Source organism: Oncorhynchus mykiss, chromosome 30 (assembly GCF_013265735.2).
Source record: "Oncorhynchus mykiss isolate Arlee chromosome 30, USDA_OmykA_1.1, whole genome shotgun sequence".
Taxonomy (NCBI): Eukaryota; Metazoa; Chordata; class Actinopteri; order Salmoniformes; family Salmonidae; genus Oncorhynchus; species Oncorhynchus mykiss.
This window is the reverse complement of record NC_050570.1, coordinates 4,559,952-4,577,151: the sequence shown is the minus strand read 5'-3', so window position 1 is coordinate 4,577,151 and position 17,200 is coordinate 4,559,952. Positions and strand designations below refer to the sequence as shown.

Below are 17,200 nucleotides of genomic sequence, written 5' to 3'. Positions count from 1 at the left end.
CACAACTCAGACAGAGACAGTCACAACCCAGACAGAGACAGTTACCAACCCAGACAGAGACAGTCACAACCCAGACAGAGACAGTTATCAACCCAGACAGAGAGGGTTACCAACCCAGACAGAGACAGTCACAACCCAGACAGAGACAGTCACAACTCAGACAGAGATTGTTACCAAGTCAGACAGAGACAGTCACAACCCAGAATGAGACAGTCACAACCCAGACAGAGACAGTTACCAACCCAGACAGAGACAGTCGCAACCCAGACAGAGACAGTTGCCAACCCAGAATGAGACAGTCACAACCCAGACAGAGAGGGTTACCAAGTCAGACAGAGACAGTCACAACTCAGACAGAGACAGTCAAAACCCAGACAGAGACAGTTACCAACCCAGACAGAGACAGTCACAACCCAGACAGAGACAGTTACCAACCCAGACAGAGACAGTCACAACCCAGACAGAGACAGTTACCAACCCCGAATGAGACAGTCACAACCCAGACAGAGAGGGTTACCAAGTCAGACAGAGACAGTCACAACTCAGACAGAGACAGTCAAAACCCAGACAGAGACAGTTACCAACCCAGACAGAGACAGTCACAACCCAGACAGAGACAGTTATCAACCCAGACAGAGAGGGTTACCAACCCAGACAGAGACAGTTACCAACCAACCCAGACAGAGACAGTCACAACCCAGACAGAGACAGTCACAACCCAGACAGAGAAGTCACAACCCAGACAGAGACAGTTACCAACCAACCCAGACAGAGAGGGTTACCAACCCAGACAGAGGGGGTTACCAAGTCAGACAGAGAGGGTTACCAAGTCAGACAGAGACAGTCACAACTCAGACAGAGGAAAAAGAAGAAACAGAGAGAGACTCACAGGAAGGACTTGGCATCCAGGCCTCTGTTTTTCAACTGGCCCATCATGTGATCCCAGGAGCCAGGATTTCCTCCTCCTCCTCTTCCTCCTCCTCCTCCTCCTCCTCCTCCTCCTCCTCTGTATTGTGAAGTGCCTGCCCCTGCAGGGCTCCCTCGCACCCTCCTGGGACCTCCTCGAGTGCCCCCACCTCCTACCCCACCTCCTATCCCACCTCCTTCACTGCCCCCGCCTCCCCCAGGATGGCCGTGCCCCGGCGGGGTTACCTGGTATAGCTCTCCCAGGCTCTGTGAGGAGGTGGGTGGGAGCTGGGTGAGGCTTGGGGCAGGTGGGTGGATGAATGGCTGCTGGAGACTCTGCTGACGTAGCAGGGTGCGTGGCCGGGCCAGCGGCCCAGCTGAGGGGAGGGGATCCAGGGTGGAGGCAGAGGACAGAGCACCTACTGAGTCTCCAAAGCTGGGAGGGCAGAGCAGCAGGAAGGGGAGGGAGCAAGGGGAGGAGTAGGAGGAGGGAGGAGGAGGAGGGCCGGGAGAAGGAGAGCGGAGGAGGGAGGAGGAGGATGGGAGGGAGAAGGAGAGCGGAGGAGGGAGGAGGAGGATGGGAGGGAGAAGGAGAGCAGAGGATGGGAGGGAGAAGGAGAGTTTGGAGAGCAAGGACATGAAAGGTTGAGGGGACAGAGAGATAGACAAGAGTGGAGGAGAGAGAAGGAATCATGAGAGGGGAAGATGTAAGGAGGTACAGGACAGAAGGGAGAAACCAATGTTGGTGGGAGGGGGACAAACGGAAGAAGGGAGAAACCGATGTTGGTGGGAGGGGACAAACAGAAGAAGGGAGAAACCAATGTTGGTGGGAGGGGGACAAACAGAAGAAGGGAGAAACCAATGTTGGTGGGAGGGGACAAACAGAAGAAGGGAGAAACCAATGTTGGTGGGAGGGGACAAACAGAAGAAGGGAGAAACCAATGTTGGTGGGAGGAGGACAAACAGAAGAAGGGAGAAACCAATGTTGGTGGGAAGGGGACAAACAGAAGAAGGGAGAAACCAATGTTGGTGGGAGGGGACAAACAGAAGAAGGGAGAAACCAATGTTGGTGGGAGGGGACAAACAGAAGAAGGGAGAAACCAATGTTGGTGGGAGGGGGACAAACAGAAGAAGGGAGAAACCAATGTTGGTGGGAGGGGACAAACAGAAGAAGGGAGAAACCAATGTTGGTGGGAGGGGACAAACAGAAGAAGGGAGAAACCAATGTTGGTGGGAGGGGACAAACAGAAGAAAGGAGTGGCAGTGGTGTTGCGGGAGGAGCCGGGGTGAGGAGGAGGAGGAGAGAAAAAGAGAGCAGGGTGAGACAGCACCAGTAACAGCAGTAGCAGAGATAGTAGTAGCAGAGATAGTAGTAGCAGAGATAGCAGTAGCAGAGATAGTAGTAGCAGAGATAGCAGTAGCAGAGATAGTAGTAGCAGAGATAGCAGCACCAGTAACATCAGCAGAGATAGCACCAGTAACATCAGCAGAGATAGCAGCAGTAACAGCAGCAGAAGGAGCTGCCAGAGCGATAGTCAGCAGGTGTGTGTGTGTAACGTGTGTGTCTGGGCGCCGTGGGTTTGTGGGCGTGGTACGAGTCGGCGTTGGTTGGATCTGAAAGGTCCGTATGGGCATGGTCGAGCACATCTGTTGTGGTGGGTGTGTCGGAGTGTGTGTGTGTGTGTGTGTGTGTGTGTGTGTGTGTGTGTGTGTGTGTGTGTGTGTGTGTGTGTGTGGCATCCCAACGTGGCTGACGAAGCTGGCTCTTCGAGACGAATACTTTACGGGTTTGTTCCTCTCTCTCTTCTCAACTTTTAAAAGCACTATATCATCCTTCTCCTTTCCTTCTCCTTTCTCTGTCTAAATCTATTTCCTCGTTTAAATACAACGCTCCGCCCCTAGAGACATCCTCCCAGCCAACCAACTCCTCAGCCTCTCAACCTCTCCTCTCCTCAGCCTCTCAACCTCTTCTCTCCTCTCCTCAGCCTCTCCTCTCCTCTCCTCTCCTCTCCTCTCCTCTCCTCCCCTCCCCTCCCCTCCCCTCCCCTCCCCTCTCCTCTCCTCTCCTCTCCTCTCAACCTCTCCTCTCCTCTCCTCCTCTCCTCTCAACCTCTCCTCTCCTCTCCTCTCCTCTCCTCTCCTCTTCTCTCCTCTCCTCTCCTCTCTTCCACTATCTCTTTTATCTTCTATCTTTTATCTTTCTTTATCTGTTTTCAAGTTGTTCCCTTGCTTTATTAGCAGTACGTCTCTATCAAAACAAGATAGTAGATGATGTTTTAGTTCAGTTATCTATAAACCTATTACATATTACTAGGAGATGCTGGTTTCATTTTTTTTCTAGCTCGGTATCCCAAAACGCTCCTTCCGCCTTCCCTGACAGAGTCGCACTGTAATCTGAACTGGGTGAACACCGTCCTATTCACATTACTAGGCACTTCACAGCTGGCTTTATATGCGACTGTACACGGGTCTCTTTCAGACTGCTTTTTAAATCGTCTGGTATTGAACTTATATAACTAGTCAAAAGGGGAAAGGAAAGTCAAAAGGGGAAATTAAATAGTTGAAGAGACCACTTGACGGGAGATGGAGGCTTTATATAAAGAGTGAGACAAAGATGGGACCGATAAGGAAGAGAGAGAAAGCGAGCGATGGAGGGAGAGAGAGAAAGAAAACGGGTTGAGACACCAACACAAGAGACACCAACACAAGATACACAGACACAAGAGACACCAACAGAAGAGACACAGACACAAGAGACACCAACACAAGAGACACAGACACAAGAGACACCAACACAAGAGACACCAACACAAGAGACACCAACACAAGGGACAGACACAAGAGACACCAATACAAGACACACCAACACAAGAGACAGACACAAGAGACACCAATACAAGAGACACCAACACAAGAGACACCAACACAAGAGACACCAACACAAGAGACAGACATAAGAGACACCAATACAAGAGACACAGACACAAGAGACACAGACACTTATAGCGTCCTGGAAATAGAATCCAATTATAGACAGGGGGCAAAGAGAGAAAGATGAGAGGAGGAGATGAGAGGAGAGAAAGAGGGTAGGAGGTCGTGAAGGAGTGAACGTGTTGCGGAGAGAGAGAGAGAGAAATCACAGACAGCAGGAGATGTGAAAAAGAAAGGGGGGCGAAACGAAAGAGGGTGGAGAAGCTAAATTAACCGTCTCATTTTCTGACACATTGTGATTAGGGTCTAAAACACGTCATTCAGACAGCGAACTCCAGCGCCGCGTCGACGACACACACATCATGTGAAACTCAAACACGCCGTTTTCCATCACACTGTGTTTACAAAGTCTTGAGTTAGATGTTATTTTAACGAGAAACGTACAGAAAAATGTTTTTATTAGAGAGAAGCAGACTGTTTGTGAGTGAGTAACAGACTGTGAGTGAGTAACAGAATGTGAGTGAGTAATAGACTGTGAGTGAGTAACAGACTGTGAGTGAGTAACAGACTGTAAGTAACAGACCGTGAGTGAGTAACAGACTGTGAGTGAGTAACAGACTGTGAGTGAGTAACAGACTGTGAGTGAGTAACAGACTGTGAGTGAGTAACAGACTGTAAGTAACAGACCGTGAGTGAGTAACAGACTGTGAGTGAGTAACAGACTGTAAGTAACAGACCGTGAGTGAGTAACAGACTGTGAGTGAGTAACAGACTGTTTGTTAGTGTGTAACAGATTCCATTTGTTTATAGTACAGAACATAATACATTTCCCACTATACCCTCTGTCTTGAGGATATTCTCAATTCGATTGTTATTTTGACGAGAAACGTACGAAAGCAAGTGGTCACATTAGAGACGCTTTAGCCGCAGTACAAATCAAATCGAATCAAATGTATTAATTTAAATCTACTACCGTACTACAGTACTGCATTGATCGCGTGAACGTGTCTTGTTATTGTTATCAGTAATAAACTGCGGTCAGATAAGTATCTCCTATAGAATAATATGTTCCCTCTCAGAGTATCCGTTTCATATAAACAAATGACTTTGACCGTTTGCCGTTGTAATAGTTGTAATAGATTGTAGTATTTCTAGAATAGTACCATTTCCGTCTCTGTGTGTCCTGTGTGGTTTCTGAATGGGCCATGCAGGCTAGAACTATTAGCGAGAAGATGGACTTCAACATTCACTGTGTGAAAATGTGTTGGTAGATAGATGGTCATTAATAGACCCCATTGTCTCTGAGTATGTCCTTTAGGTCATTAATAGACCCCATTGTCTCTGAGTATGTCCTTTAGGTCATTTTCCATGCAGGCCCGTGTAGTAGTCTATTAGCTGGTTAGGAGTTGGCGTGATGACGGTTCCGCGACAGTGTAATTCTGCAGTCTATTGTTAGCTCAGAGTTCACATCTTCCGCACGTTATTCCGCCCTAGCCCAGCCTGTCATCACACGTTTCAGAGCACCACGCCACCTTGGAACATTGGCACCTGGGCCCCTCCCTCCCTCGTACCCTCACACCATCTCCCCTCCCTCCTGTCCTCCCTCTTACTCTCACACCACCTCCCCTCCCTCCTGTCCTCCCTCTTAGTCTCACACTACCTCCCCTCCCTCCTGTCCTCCCTCTTAGTCTTACACTACCTCCCCTCCCTCCTGTATCCCCTCTTGGTCTCACACTACCTCCCCTCCCTCCTGTATCCCCTCTTAGTCTTACACTACCTCCCCTCCCTCCTGTCCTCCCTCTTCCTCTCACACTACCTCCCCTCCCTCTTACTCTCACACTACTTCCCCTCCCTCCTGTCCTCCCTCTTACTCGCACACTACCTCTCCTCTCTACCCATACCATCTATACCCTCTACTCTCTACACCCTCTACCCTCTACCTATATCATCTATACCCTCTGTCATCTACCTGTACCATCTATACCCTCTACCCTCTACCTATACCAGCTATACCCTCTACCCTATACCTATACCATCTATACCCTCTACCCTAGACCTATACCAGCTATACGCTCTGTCTTCTACCTGTACCATCTATACCCTCTACCTATAACATCTATACCCTCTACCTATACCATCTATACCCTCTACCCTCTACCTGTACCATCTATACCCTCTACCTGTACCATCTATACCCTCTGTCCTCTATACCCTCTGTCTTCTACCTATACCATCTATAGCCTCTGTCCTCTACCTATACCATTTATAACCTCTGTTTGCTACCTCTACACCCTCTACCCTCTACCTATATCATCTACACCCTCTCCCCTCTACCTGCACCATCTATACCCTCTACCTGTACCATCTATACCCTCTACCTGTACCATCTATACCCTCTACATGTACCATCTATACCCTCTGTCCTCTACCTGTACCATCTATACCCTCTGTCTTCTACCTATACCATCTATAGCCTCTGTCCTCTACCTATACCATTTATAACCTCTGTTTGCTACCTGCACCATCTATACCCTCTATCCTCTACTTGTACCATCTATACCATCTCCCCTCTACCCTATACCTATGCCAGCTATACCCTTTGTCATCTACCTGCACCCTCAATACCCTTTACCCTCTACCTGTACTATCTATACCCTCTGTCCTCTATCTGTACCATCTATACCCTCTGTCCTATACCTGTACCATCTATACCCTCTCCCCTCTACCCTATACCTATGCCAGCTATACCCTTTGTCATCTACCTGCACCCTCAATACCCTCTACCCTCTACCTGTACTATCTATACCCTCTGTCCTATACCTGTACCATCTATACCCTCTACCCTCTACACCCTCTACCCTCTACCTATATCATCTATACCCTCTCCCCTCTACCTGTACCGTCTATACCCTCAACCTGTACCATCTATACCCTCTCACCTCTACCCTATACCTATACCAGCTATGCCCTCTGTCATCTACTTGTACCATCTATACCCTCTAACTATACCATCTATACCCTTGACCTATACCATCTATACCTTCTACCCTCTACCTGTACCATCTATACCCTCTACCCTCCACCCTATACCTATACCAGCTATACCCTCTGACCTCTACCTGTACCATCTATACCCTCTACCTATACCATCTATACACTCTGCCCTGTACCATCTATACCCTCTACCTATACCATCTATACCCTCTACTCTCTGCCTACACCATCTACACCCTCTGACATCTACCTGTACCATCTATACCCTCTACCTATACCATCTATACCCTCTGTCCTCTACCTATACCATCAATACCCTCTACCCTCTACCTGTACCATCTATACCCTCTACCATCTATCTGTACCATCTATACCCTCTACCTGTACCATCTTTACCCTCTACCCTCTAACCTTTACCTATACCTGCAATGCCCTCTGTAATCTACCTGTAGCATCTATACCATCTACCTATACCATCTATACCCTCTACCTATACCATCTATACCCTCTGTCCTCTACCTATACCATCTATACCCTCTGTCCTCTACCTATACCATCTATACCATCTATCTGTACCATCTATACCCTCTACCTGTACCATCTTTACCCTCTGTCCTATACCTGTACCATCTATACCCTCTACCCTCTACCATCTATACCCTCTACCTGTACCATCTATACCCTCTACATGTACCATCTATAACCTCTGTCCTCTACCTGTACCAACTATACCCTCTACCTATACCATCTATACCCTCTGTCCTCTATATCTATACCAGCTATACCCTCTCCCATTCCATCTATACCCTCTACCTGTACCAGCTATACCCTCTCCCCTCTACCCTAAACCTATACCAGCTATACCCTCTGTCATCTACCTGTACCATCTATACCCTCTACCTATACCATCTATACCCTCTAACTGTACCAGCTATACCCTCTGTCATCTTCCTGTACCATCTATACCCCCTACCTATACCATCTATACCCTCTACCTGTACCAGCTATACCCTCTGTCATCTTCCTGTACCATCTATACCCTCTACCCTCTACCATCTATACCCTCTACCTGTACCATCTATACCCTCTACCCTCTACCATCTATACCCTCTACCTGTACCATCTATACCCTCTACATGTACCATCTATACCCTCTGTCCTCTACCTGTACCATCTATACCCTCTACCTGTACCATCTATACCCTCTACATGTACCATCTATACCCTATGTCTTCTACCTATACCATCTATAGCCTCTGTCCTCTACCTATACCATTTATACCCTCTGTTCGCTACCTGCACCATCTATACCCTCTATCCTCTACTGTTACCATCTATACCCTCTCCCCTCTACCCTCTACCTACACCATCTATACCCTCTGTCCTCTACCCGTACCATCAATACCCTCTACCCTCTACCTATATCATCTATACCCTCTAACCTCTACCTATACCATCTATACCCTCTACCCTCTGCCACCTATACCCTCTCCCCTCTACCTGGACCGTCTATACCCTCAATACCCTCTACATCCATCTATACCCTCTACATGTACCATCTATACCCTCTGTCCTCTACCTGTACCATCTATACCCTCTACCTGTACCATCTATACCCTCTACATGTACCATCTATACCCTATGTCTTCTACCTATACCATCTATAGCCTCTGTCCTCTACCTATACCATTTATACCCTCTGTTCGCTACCTGCACCATCTATACCCTCTATCCTCTACTGTTACCATCTATACCCTCTCCCCTCTACCCTCTACCTACACCATCTATACCCTCTGTCCTCTACCCGTACCATCAATACCCTCTACCCTCTACCTATATCATCTATACCCTCTAACCTCTACCTATACCATCTATACCCTCTACCCTCTGCCACCTATACCCTCTCCCCTCTACCTGGACCGTCTATACCCTCAACCTGTACCATCTATACCCTTTCACCATCTAACCTATACCTATACCAGCTATGCCGTCTGTCATCTACTTGTACCATCTATACCCTCTAACTAATCTATACCCTCTACCTATACCATCTATACCTTCTACCCTCTACCTGTACCATCTATACCCTCTACTTGTACCATCTATACCCTCTACCCTATACCTATACCAGCTATACCCTCTGTCTTCTACCTATACCATCTATACACTCTGCCCTCTACCATCTATACCCTCTACCTATACCATCTATACCCTCTCCCCTCTACCTATACCATCTATACCATCTATCTGTACCATCTATACCCTCTACCTGTACCATCTTTACCCTCTCCCCTCTAACCTATACCTATACCTGCTATGCTCTCTGTAATCTACCTGTAGCATCTATACCATCTACCAATACCATCTATACCCTCTACCTGTACCATCTCTACCCTCTACCCTCTACCATCTATACCCTCTACCTATACCATCTATACCCTCTGTCCTCTACCTGTACCAGCTATACCCTCTACCTATACCATCTATACCCTCTGTCCTCTACCTATACCATGTATACACTCTGTCCTCTACCTATACCATCTATACCCTCTGTTCTCTACCTGTATCATCTATACCCTCTCCCTTTTACCCTATACATATACCAACTATACCCTCTGTAATCTACCTGTACCATCTATACCCTCTACCTGTACCATCTATACCCTCTGTCCTCTGCCTATACCATCTATACCCTCTACCTGTACCAGCTATACCCTCTGTCATCTTCCCGTACCATCTATACCGTCTACCTATACCATCTATACCCTCTACCCTCTACCTGTACCATCTATACCCTCTGTCCTCTGCCTGTACAATATATACCCTCTGCCCTCTACCTATACCATCTATACTGTACAATGAGTGTACAAAACATTAAGGACACCTGTTCTTTCCATGACATAAACTGACCAGGTGAATCCAGGTGAAATCTATTGATGTCAATTGTTAAATTCACTCGAGTGTAGATGAAGGGGAGGAGACAGGTTAAAGAAGGATTTTTAAGCCTTGAGACAACTGAGACATGGATTGTGTATGTGTGGCATTCAGAGGGTGAATGGGCAAGGCAAAAGATTGAAGTGCCTTTGAATGGGGTATGGTAGTAGGTGCCAGGCACACTGGTTTGTGTCAACGCTGCTGGGTTTTTCACGCTCAACAGTTTTCTGTGTGTATAAAGAATGGTCCACCACCCAAAGGACATCCAGCCAACTTGACACAACTGTGGGAAGCATTGGAGTCAACATGGGCCAGCATCCCTGTGGAACGCTTTCGACACCTTGTAGAGTCCACATGGGTCAGCATCCCTGTGGAACGCTTTCGACACCTTGTAGAGTCCACATGGGTCAGCATCCCTGTGGAACGCTTTCGACACCTTGCCCCGACAAATTGAGGCTGTTCTGAGGGCAAAAAAAGTGGAAAGTGTCCTTAATGTTTCCCTAGAACACTATTCAATCATTATAACTCACTTGGTGGGTCTGAGTCCTCCCGCCTGCATGTGGCTCTGGACCGCCTGCCACCTCCCGGCCTTGACCCCCGACATCGCCATGCTGGTACCGCCAGGCATCATCTTCACACTGTCACTGGGACCCGCCGGACCCTCCCCATCCCCTCCCCCCCCCAACGCTACCGATGCCCCTGTCTGCCCCCCTGACACTTCCCCACTAGGAAGGAGAGAGAGAGAGGAGACAACACAGCAGAGACAAAGAGAGACGGGAGGAGGTGGAAAAAGACAGGAACAAGAAGAAGAGAAGAGGAAGAGGACAAGGAGAGGTAGAGAGATCAAGCAACAACATTGTAAAGGAAGCAAAGTTGATTAGTTGTGCGAGGTGTGTTAAATGGGAAGGCATAAGTTATCCAGGTCACAGGAGAGCAGAGACAAGAGACAGAGGTAGGTAGATCAGGTAGAGACAGAAGAGACAGAGGTAGGTAGATCAGGTAGATCAGGTAGAGACAGAAGGGACAGAGGCTGGTAGATCAGGTAGAGACAGAGGCAGGTAGATCAGGTAGAGACAGAGGCAGGTAGATCAGGTAGAGACAGAAGAGACAGAGGCAGGTAGATCAGGTAGAGACAGAAGGGACAGAGGCAGGTAGATCAGGTAGAGACAGAAGAGACAGGGGCAGGTAGATCAGGTAGAGACAGAAGAGACAGAGGCAGGTAGATCAGGTAGAGACAGAGACAGGTAGATCAGGTAGAGACAGAAGAGACAGAGGCAGGTAGATCAGGTAGAGACAGAGACAGGTAGATCAGGTAGATAAGGTAGAGACAGAAGGGACAGAGGCAGGTAGATCAGGTAGAGACAGAAGAGACAGAGGCAGGTAGATCAGGTAGAGACAGAAGAGACAGAGACAGGTAGATCAGGTAGAGACAGAAGGGACAGAGACAGGTAGATCAGGTAGATCAGGTAGAGAATGAAGGGACAGAGGCAGGTAGATCAGGTAGATCAGGTAGAGACAGAAGAGACAGAGGCAGGTAGATCAGGTAGAGACAGAAGAGACAGAGGCAGGTAGATCAGGTAGAGACAGAAGAGACAGAGACAGGTAGATCAGGTAGAGACAGAAGGGACAGAGACAGGTAGATCAGGTAGATCAGGTAGAGAATGAAGGGACAGAGGCAGGTAGATCAGGTAGATCAGGTAGAGACAGAAGAGACAGAGGCAGGTAGATCAGGTAGAGACAGAAGAGACAGAGACAGGTAAATCAGGTAGAGACAGAGGCAGGTAGATCAGGTAGATGGAGCTCTGTAGTCCTGTCACTAGCGGGGGGGTGGGGGGGGGTGGGGGGTGGGGGGGGGGGGGGGGGTGAGAGGAGGAGGGGGATTCACGGTGGGAGCCTGCAACGTAGTATGGACCAGGGGTAAAGGAATACTGCTTCTACCTCAGTGTCCGCAGCTCAGCTTCTACGACCCCTATACCTGTGTTATTGTGTAGAGGTTGTTTGGCTAACTCTCATTCTATGGCCACTTCGGCCTTGAGATGTGCTATTGCACACAACATCACAATTCAGTGGTAGCCCGCCGTCTCTCGCCAGGGGGTCGATTTCTACGCTATTGTATGCGCCTGTGGACAAACGCGTAAAGCATTCGGCAGTATCGCTAAGGTTACAGAACGGCGGCGGTATTTTAACTGTTTAGCGGGGGAAACACAATAGTGAGTAAGAAATCTACTTTCCTCCTAAGTTCGAGAGGTGTCTAAAAGCCACTGACGCGTCAATCAAAATTCTATAGAGTGAATTAACTGCACATAGATGACGCTTTACGGACATTTTCATCACCATGGGTATCCACAATGGACCTTGTTAGCATGCGCCAGTCTTATACTAGTTTGAAGTGTTTGAAAGATGACATTAAGATTTTTTTCGGGGGGGGGGGGGGGGGGGTGGAGTAGGCTATGCAAATTAAGGTTCCCACAGAGCATGACACTATTGCTGCCGGAACAAAAACAGAGCACGCGAGTCAAGCTGTCACGCCTGTATCTGCCCAATTCTAAAACACATCTGCTTTTAGGGGATCAAAGGGATAGCTCCCAGTAGCCCTGGTCAAACGTAGTGCACTTGATAGAAAATAGGGAGCCCTAGTGTGTCTCGGATGCCAACAGGGCTGATGGGGGAATGAAGGATAGTACTGCCCTCTTGTGACACTAGTATGATTCATTGTTATACAGAGAGAATGATTCATTACTACACTTATTCATTATTATACTGATTCATTATTATACTGATTCATTACTATACAGAGAGTATGATTCATTACTATACTTATTCATTATTATACTGATTCATTATTATACTGATTCATTATTATACAGAGAGAATGATTCATTACTATACCGATTCATTAGTATACTGATTCATTATTATGCAGAGAGAATGATTCATTACTATACTGATTCATTACTATACAGAGATAATGATTCATTACTATACTGATTCATTATTATACTGATCCATTACTATACTGATTCATTATTATACTGATTCATTAGTATACAGAGAGTATGATTCATTATTATACAGAGAATATGATTCATTACTATACTGATTCATTATTAAACTGATTCATTATTATACTGATTCATTATCAATCAATCAATCAAATTTATTTTATATAGCCCTTCGTACATCAGCTGATATCTCAAAGTGCTGTACAGAAACCCAGCCTAAAACCCCAAACAGCAAGCAATGCAGGTGAAGAAGCTGATTCATACTGATTCATTATTATACTGATTCATTATTATACTGATTCATTATTAAACTGATTAATTATTACACAGAGAGTATGATTCATTATTAAACTGATTCATTATTATACTGATTCATTATTATACTGATTCATTATTACACTGATTCATTATTAAACTGATTCATTGTTATACTGATTCATTGTTATACTGATTCATTATTATACTGATTCATTGTTATACTGATTCATTATTATACTGATTCATTAGTACACAGAGAGTATGAATCATCATTATACTGATTCATTAGTACACAGAGAGTATGAATCATCATTATACTGATTCATTATTACACAGAGAGTATGAATCATCATTATACTGATTCATTATTATACTGATTCATTGTTATACTGATTCATTATTATACTGATTCATTATTATACTGATTCATTGTTATACTGATTCATTATTATACTGATTCATTATTACACGGAGAGTAAGAATCATCATTATACTGACTCATTATTATACAGAGCAGGAACACATATAACACAAGTAGCTAGAGTATGGTACGCACCGATGTGTCCTGTGGCTCAGTGAGGTGGTAGGTTCAAGTCCAGTCAGGACCACACACATACTAAATATGTATGCTGTATGTTTCCTTATTGTGCACTGACAGTGCACACGGATAATACATGTGAAGCACACCCATGTGCTGGCGCCGTAGGCAATGCAGTGAGGTTGTTGGGTTCAAGTCCACTTGCGATCCCACGTACAGTACATACACACGTATTACAAAATGCAGTCACTGTGTTGTAGGTGTTGTGTCACCAGTAGGGACTGGGATCACTATTCAGACAGGGAACACAGCTAATACATGAACTGCCTACAGCATTTTGTGTTGCCTTGAAGAGTCCACGTGGCTGAGTTGAGTAAGAACCCAAGGTTGTGGGTTCAATTCCCAAAGCGATCCCGAACACATGACCAAATATGTTCAGTACCAGTCAAGAGTTTGGACACACCTACTCATTCAAGGGTGACTCTTTGTTTTGGTTTTCTACGCTGTAGAATAATAGTAAAGACATCAAAACTGTGGATTGACACATATGGAATCATGTAGTAACCGTAAAAATGATAAACAAATCAAATTATATTTCATATTTTAGATTCTTCAAAAGTAGCCAACCTTTGCCTTGATGACAGCACCTGGAATGTTTTTCCAACAGTCTTGAAGGAGTTCCCACATGTGCTGAACACTTGTTGGATGCTTTTCCTTCACTCTGGGGTTCAACTCATCCCAAACGATCTCAAATGTGTTGAGGTTGGGTGATTGTGGAGGCCAGGTCATCTGATGCAGCCCTCCATCACACTCATTATTGGTCAAGTAGCTCTTACACAGCCTGGAGGTGTGTTAGGTCATTGTCCTGTTGAAAAACACATGATAGTCCCACTAAGCGCAAACCAGATGGGATTGTGTATCGCTGCAGAAAGTTGTGGTATCCATGCTGGTTAAGTGTACATTGAATTCTAAATAAATCACAGATTGTGTCACCAGCAAAGCACCCCCACACCATCACACCTCCTCCTCCATGCTTCACGGTGGGAACGACACATGCGGAGATCATCCGTTCACCTACTCTTCACCTACTCATCAGAACAAAGGACAGATTTTCACCAGTTTAATGTCCATTGCTCGTGTTTCTTGCCCCAAGCAAGTCTCTTCTTCTTATTGGTGTCCTTTAGTAGTGGTTTCTTTGCAGCAATTCGACCATGAAGGTCTGATTCACCCAGTCGCCTCTGAACAGTGGATGTTGAAATCTGTCTGTTACTTGAACTCTGTGAAGCATTTATTTGGGTTGCAATTTCTGAGGCTGGTAACTCTAATGAACGTATCCTCTGCAGCAGAGGTAACTCTGGGTCTTCCTTTCCTGTGGCGGTCCTCATGAGAGACAGTTAACTCTAATGAACTTATCCTCTGCAGCAGAGGTAACTCTGGGTCTTCCTTTCCTGTGGCAATCCTCGTGAGAGCCAGTTAACTCTAATAAACTTATCCTCTGCAGCAGAGGTAACTCTGGGTCTCCTTTCCTGTGGCGGTCCTCATGAGAGCCAGTTAACTCTAATGAACTTCTCCTCTGCAGCAGAGGTAACTCTGGGTCTTCCTTTCCTGTGGCGATCCTCATGAGAGCCAGTTAACTCTAATGAACTTATCCTCTGCAGCAGAGGTAGCTCTGGGTCTTCCTTTCCTGTGGCGGTCCTCATGAGAGCCAGTTAACTCTAATGAACTTATCCTCTGCAGCAGAGGTAACTCTGGGTCTCCTTTCCTGTGGCGGTCCTCAGGAGAGCCAGTTAACTCTAATGAACTTCTCCTCTGCAGCAGAGGTAACTCTGGGTCTTCCTTTCCTGTGGCGATCCTCGTGAGAGCCAGTTAACTCTAATGAACTTATCCTCTGCAGCAGAGGTAACTCTGGGTCTTCCTTTCCTGTGGCGATCCTCGTGAGAGCCAGTTAACTCTAATGAACTTATCCTCTGCAGCAGAGGTAACTCTGGGTCTCCTTTCCTGTGGCGGTCCTCATGAGAGACAGTTAACTCTAATGAACTTATCCTCTGCAGCAGAGGTAACTCTGGGTCTTCCTTTCCTGTGGTGGTCCTCATGAGAGACAGTTGCATCATAGAGCTTGATGGTTTTTGCGACTGCACTTGAAGAACCTTTCAAAGTCCTCAACATTTTCCGGGCTGTCATTTCTCTTTGCTTATTTGAGCTGTTCTTGCCATAATATGGACTTGATCTTTTACTAAATAGGGCTATCTTCTGGAAACCGCCCCTACCTTGTCACAGCACAATTGATTGGCTAAAAATGCATTAAGAATGAAAAAAATTGCACAAATGAACTTTTAGCAAAGCACACCTGTTAATTGAAATGCATTCCATGTGACTACCTCATGAAGCTGGTTGAGAGAATACCAAGAGTTTGCAAAGCCGTCATTAAGGCAAAGGGAGGCTACTTTGTGTCACACCCTGACCATAGTTTACTTTGTATATTTCTATGTTGTGGTTGGTCAGGGTGTGATCTGAGTGGGCATTCTATGTTTCATGTCTAGTTTGTCTAGTTCTATGTTCGGCCTGATATGGTTCTCAATCAGAGGCAGGTGTTCGTCATTGTCTCTGATTGGGAACCATATTTAGGTAGCCTGGGTTTCACTGTGTTTGTGGGTGATTGTTCCTGTCTATGTGTTTTTCACCAGATAGGCTGGTTTAGGTTTTTGTTACGTTCATCACGTTCTTTATTTTGTAGTGTTTGCATTGATTCGTGTTTTACGTTTGTTCATTAAAACATGGATCGCAATCTACATGCTGCATTTTGGTCCGACTCTCCTTCTCACCAAGAAAACCGTTACAGAATCACCCACCACAAAAGGACCAAGCAGCGTGTCAACAGGCAGGAGCAGCGCGAGGAGAAGCGCAATAAGGATTTCTGGACATGGGAGGAAATCCTCGACGGGAGAGGACCCTGGGCTAAACCAGGGGAGTGTAGCCGCACTAAGGTGCAGCGGGAGAAGAAACAACAGGAACAGCCCAAGGAGGAGTACAGTATGGAGTATACTACTTGGGAGGAGATCGACAGGTGGGCGGCCGACCCAGGGAGAGTGCCGGAGCCCGCCTGGGATTCGCTGGAGCAGTGCGAGGAAGGTTACCGTAGAATGGAGGCGGTGAAAGCAGAGAGGCGCTGGTATGAGAAGGCAGCACGGCGACGCAGATGGAAGCCTGAGAGGCAACCCCAAAAATTTCTTGGGGGGGGGCTAACAGGGAGTATGGCTATGCCAGGTAGGAGACCTGGGCAGACTCCCTGTGCTTACCGGGGGGCTAGAGAGACCGGACAGGCACCGTGTTATGCAGTGGTGCGCACGGTGTCTCCAGTGCGGGTGCATAGCCCGGTGCGGTATATTCCAGCTCCGCGTGTCTGCCGGGCTAGATTGAGCGTCGAGCCTAATGCCATGAAGCCGGCTCTACGCAGCTGGTCCCCAGTGCGTCTCCTTGGGCCGGTTTACATGGCACCAGCCTTGCGCTCGTCTCCGGTTCGCCTGCATAGTCCAGTGCGGGCTATTCCACCTCGCCGCACTGGCAGGGCGACCGTGAGCATTCAACCAGGTAAGGTTGGGCAGGCTCGGTGCTCAAGAGCTCCAGTGCGCCTGCACGG

The 17,200-nt window shown here is 46.8% G+C and overlaps 1 protein-coding gene and 1 long non-coding RNA gene across 2 annotated transcripts in view; both read right to left on the bottom strand.

Moving 5' to 3' along the window:
* LOC118945757 (synaptotagmin-7-like) overlaps window positions 1-10,786 on the bottom strand; it is a 132,083-nt gene extending 121,297 nt beyond the window's left edge. The window contains exons 1-2 of the mRNA XM_036968511.1: window positions 10,296-10,786; window positions 890-1,342 (exon numbers count right to left, since the gene is read on the bottom strand). Coding sequence (XP_036824406.1) covers window positions 890-1,342; window positions 10,296-10,396 — 554 coding nt within the window. The 5' untranslated portion in view covers window positions 10,397-10,786. The remainder of the gene's footprint in view (window positions 1-889; window positions 1,343-10,295) is intronic.
* On the bottom strand, window positions 6,189-6,979 carry LOC118945759. Its single transcript, XR_005040851.1, has 3 exons — window positions 6,951-6,979; window positions 6,267-6,907; window positions 6,189-6,215 (listed from the first exon to the last, which is right to left on the bottom strand). It is a non-coding gene; the product is annotated as an uncharacterized LOC118945759 (long non-coding RNA).
* Window positions 10,787-17,200: the final 6,414 nt, after the last annotated feature.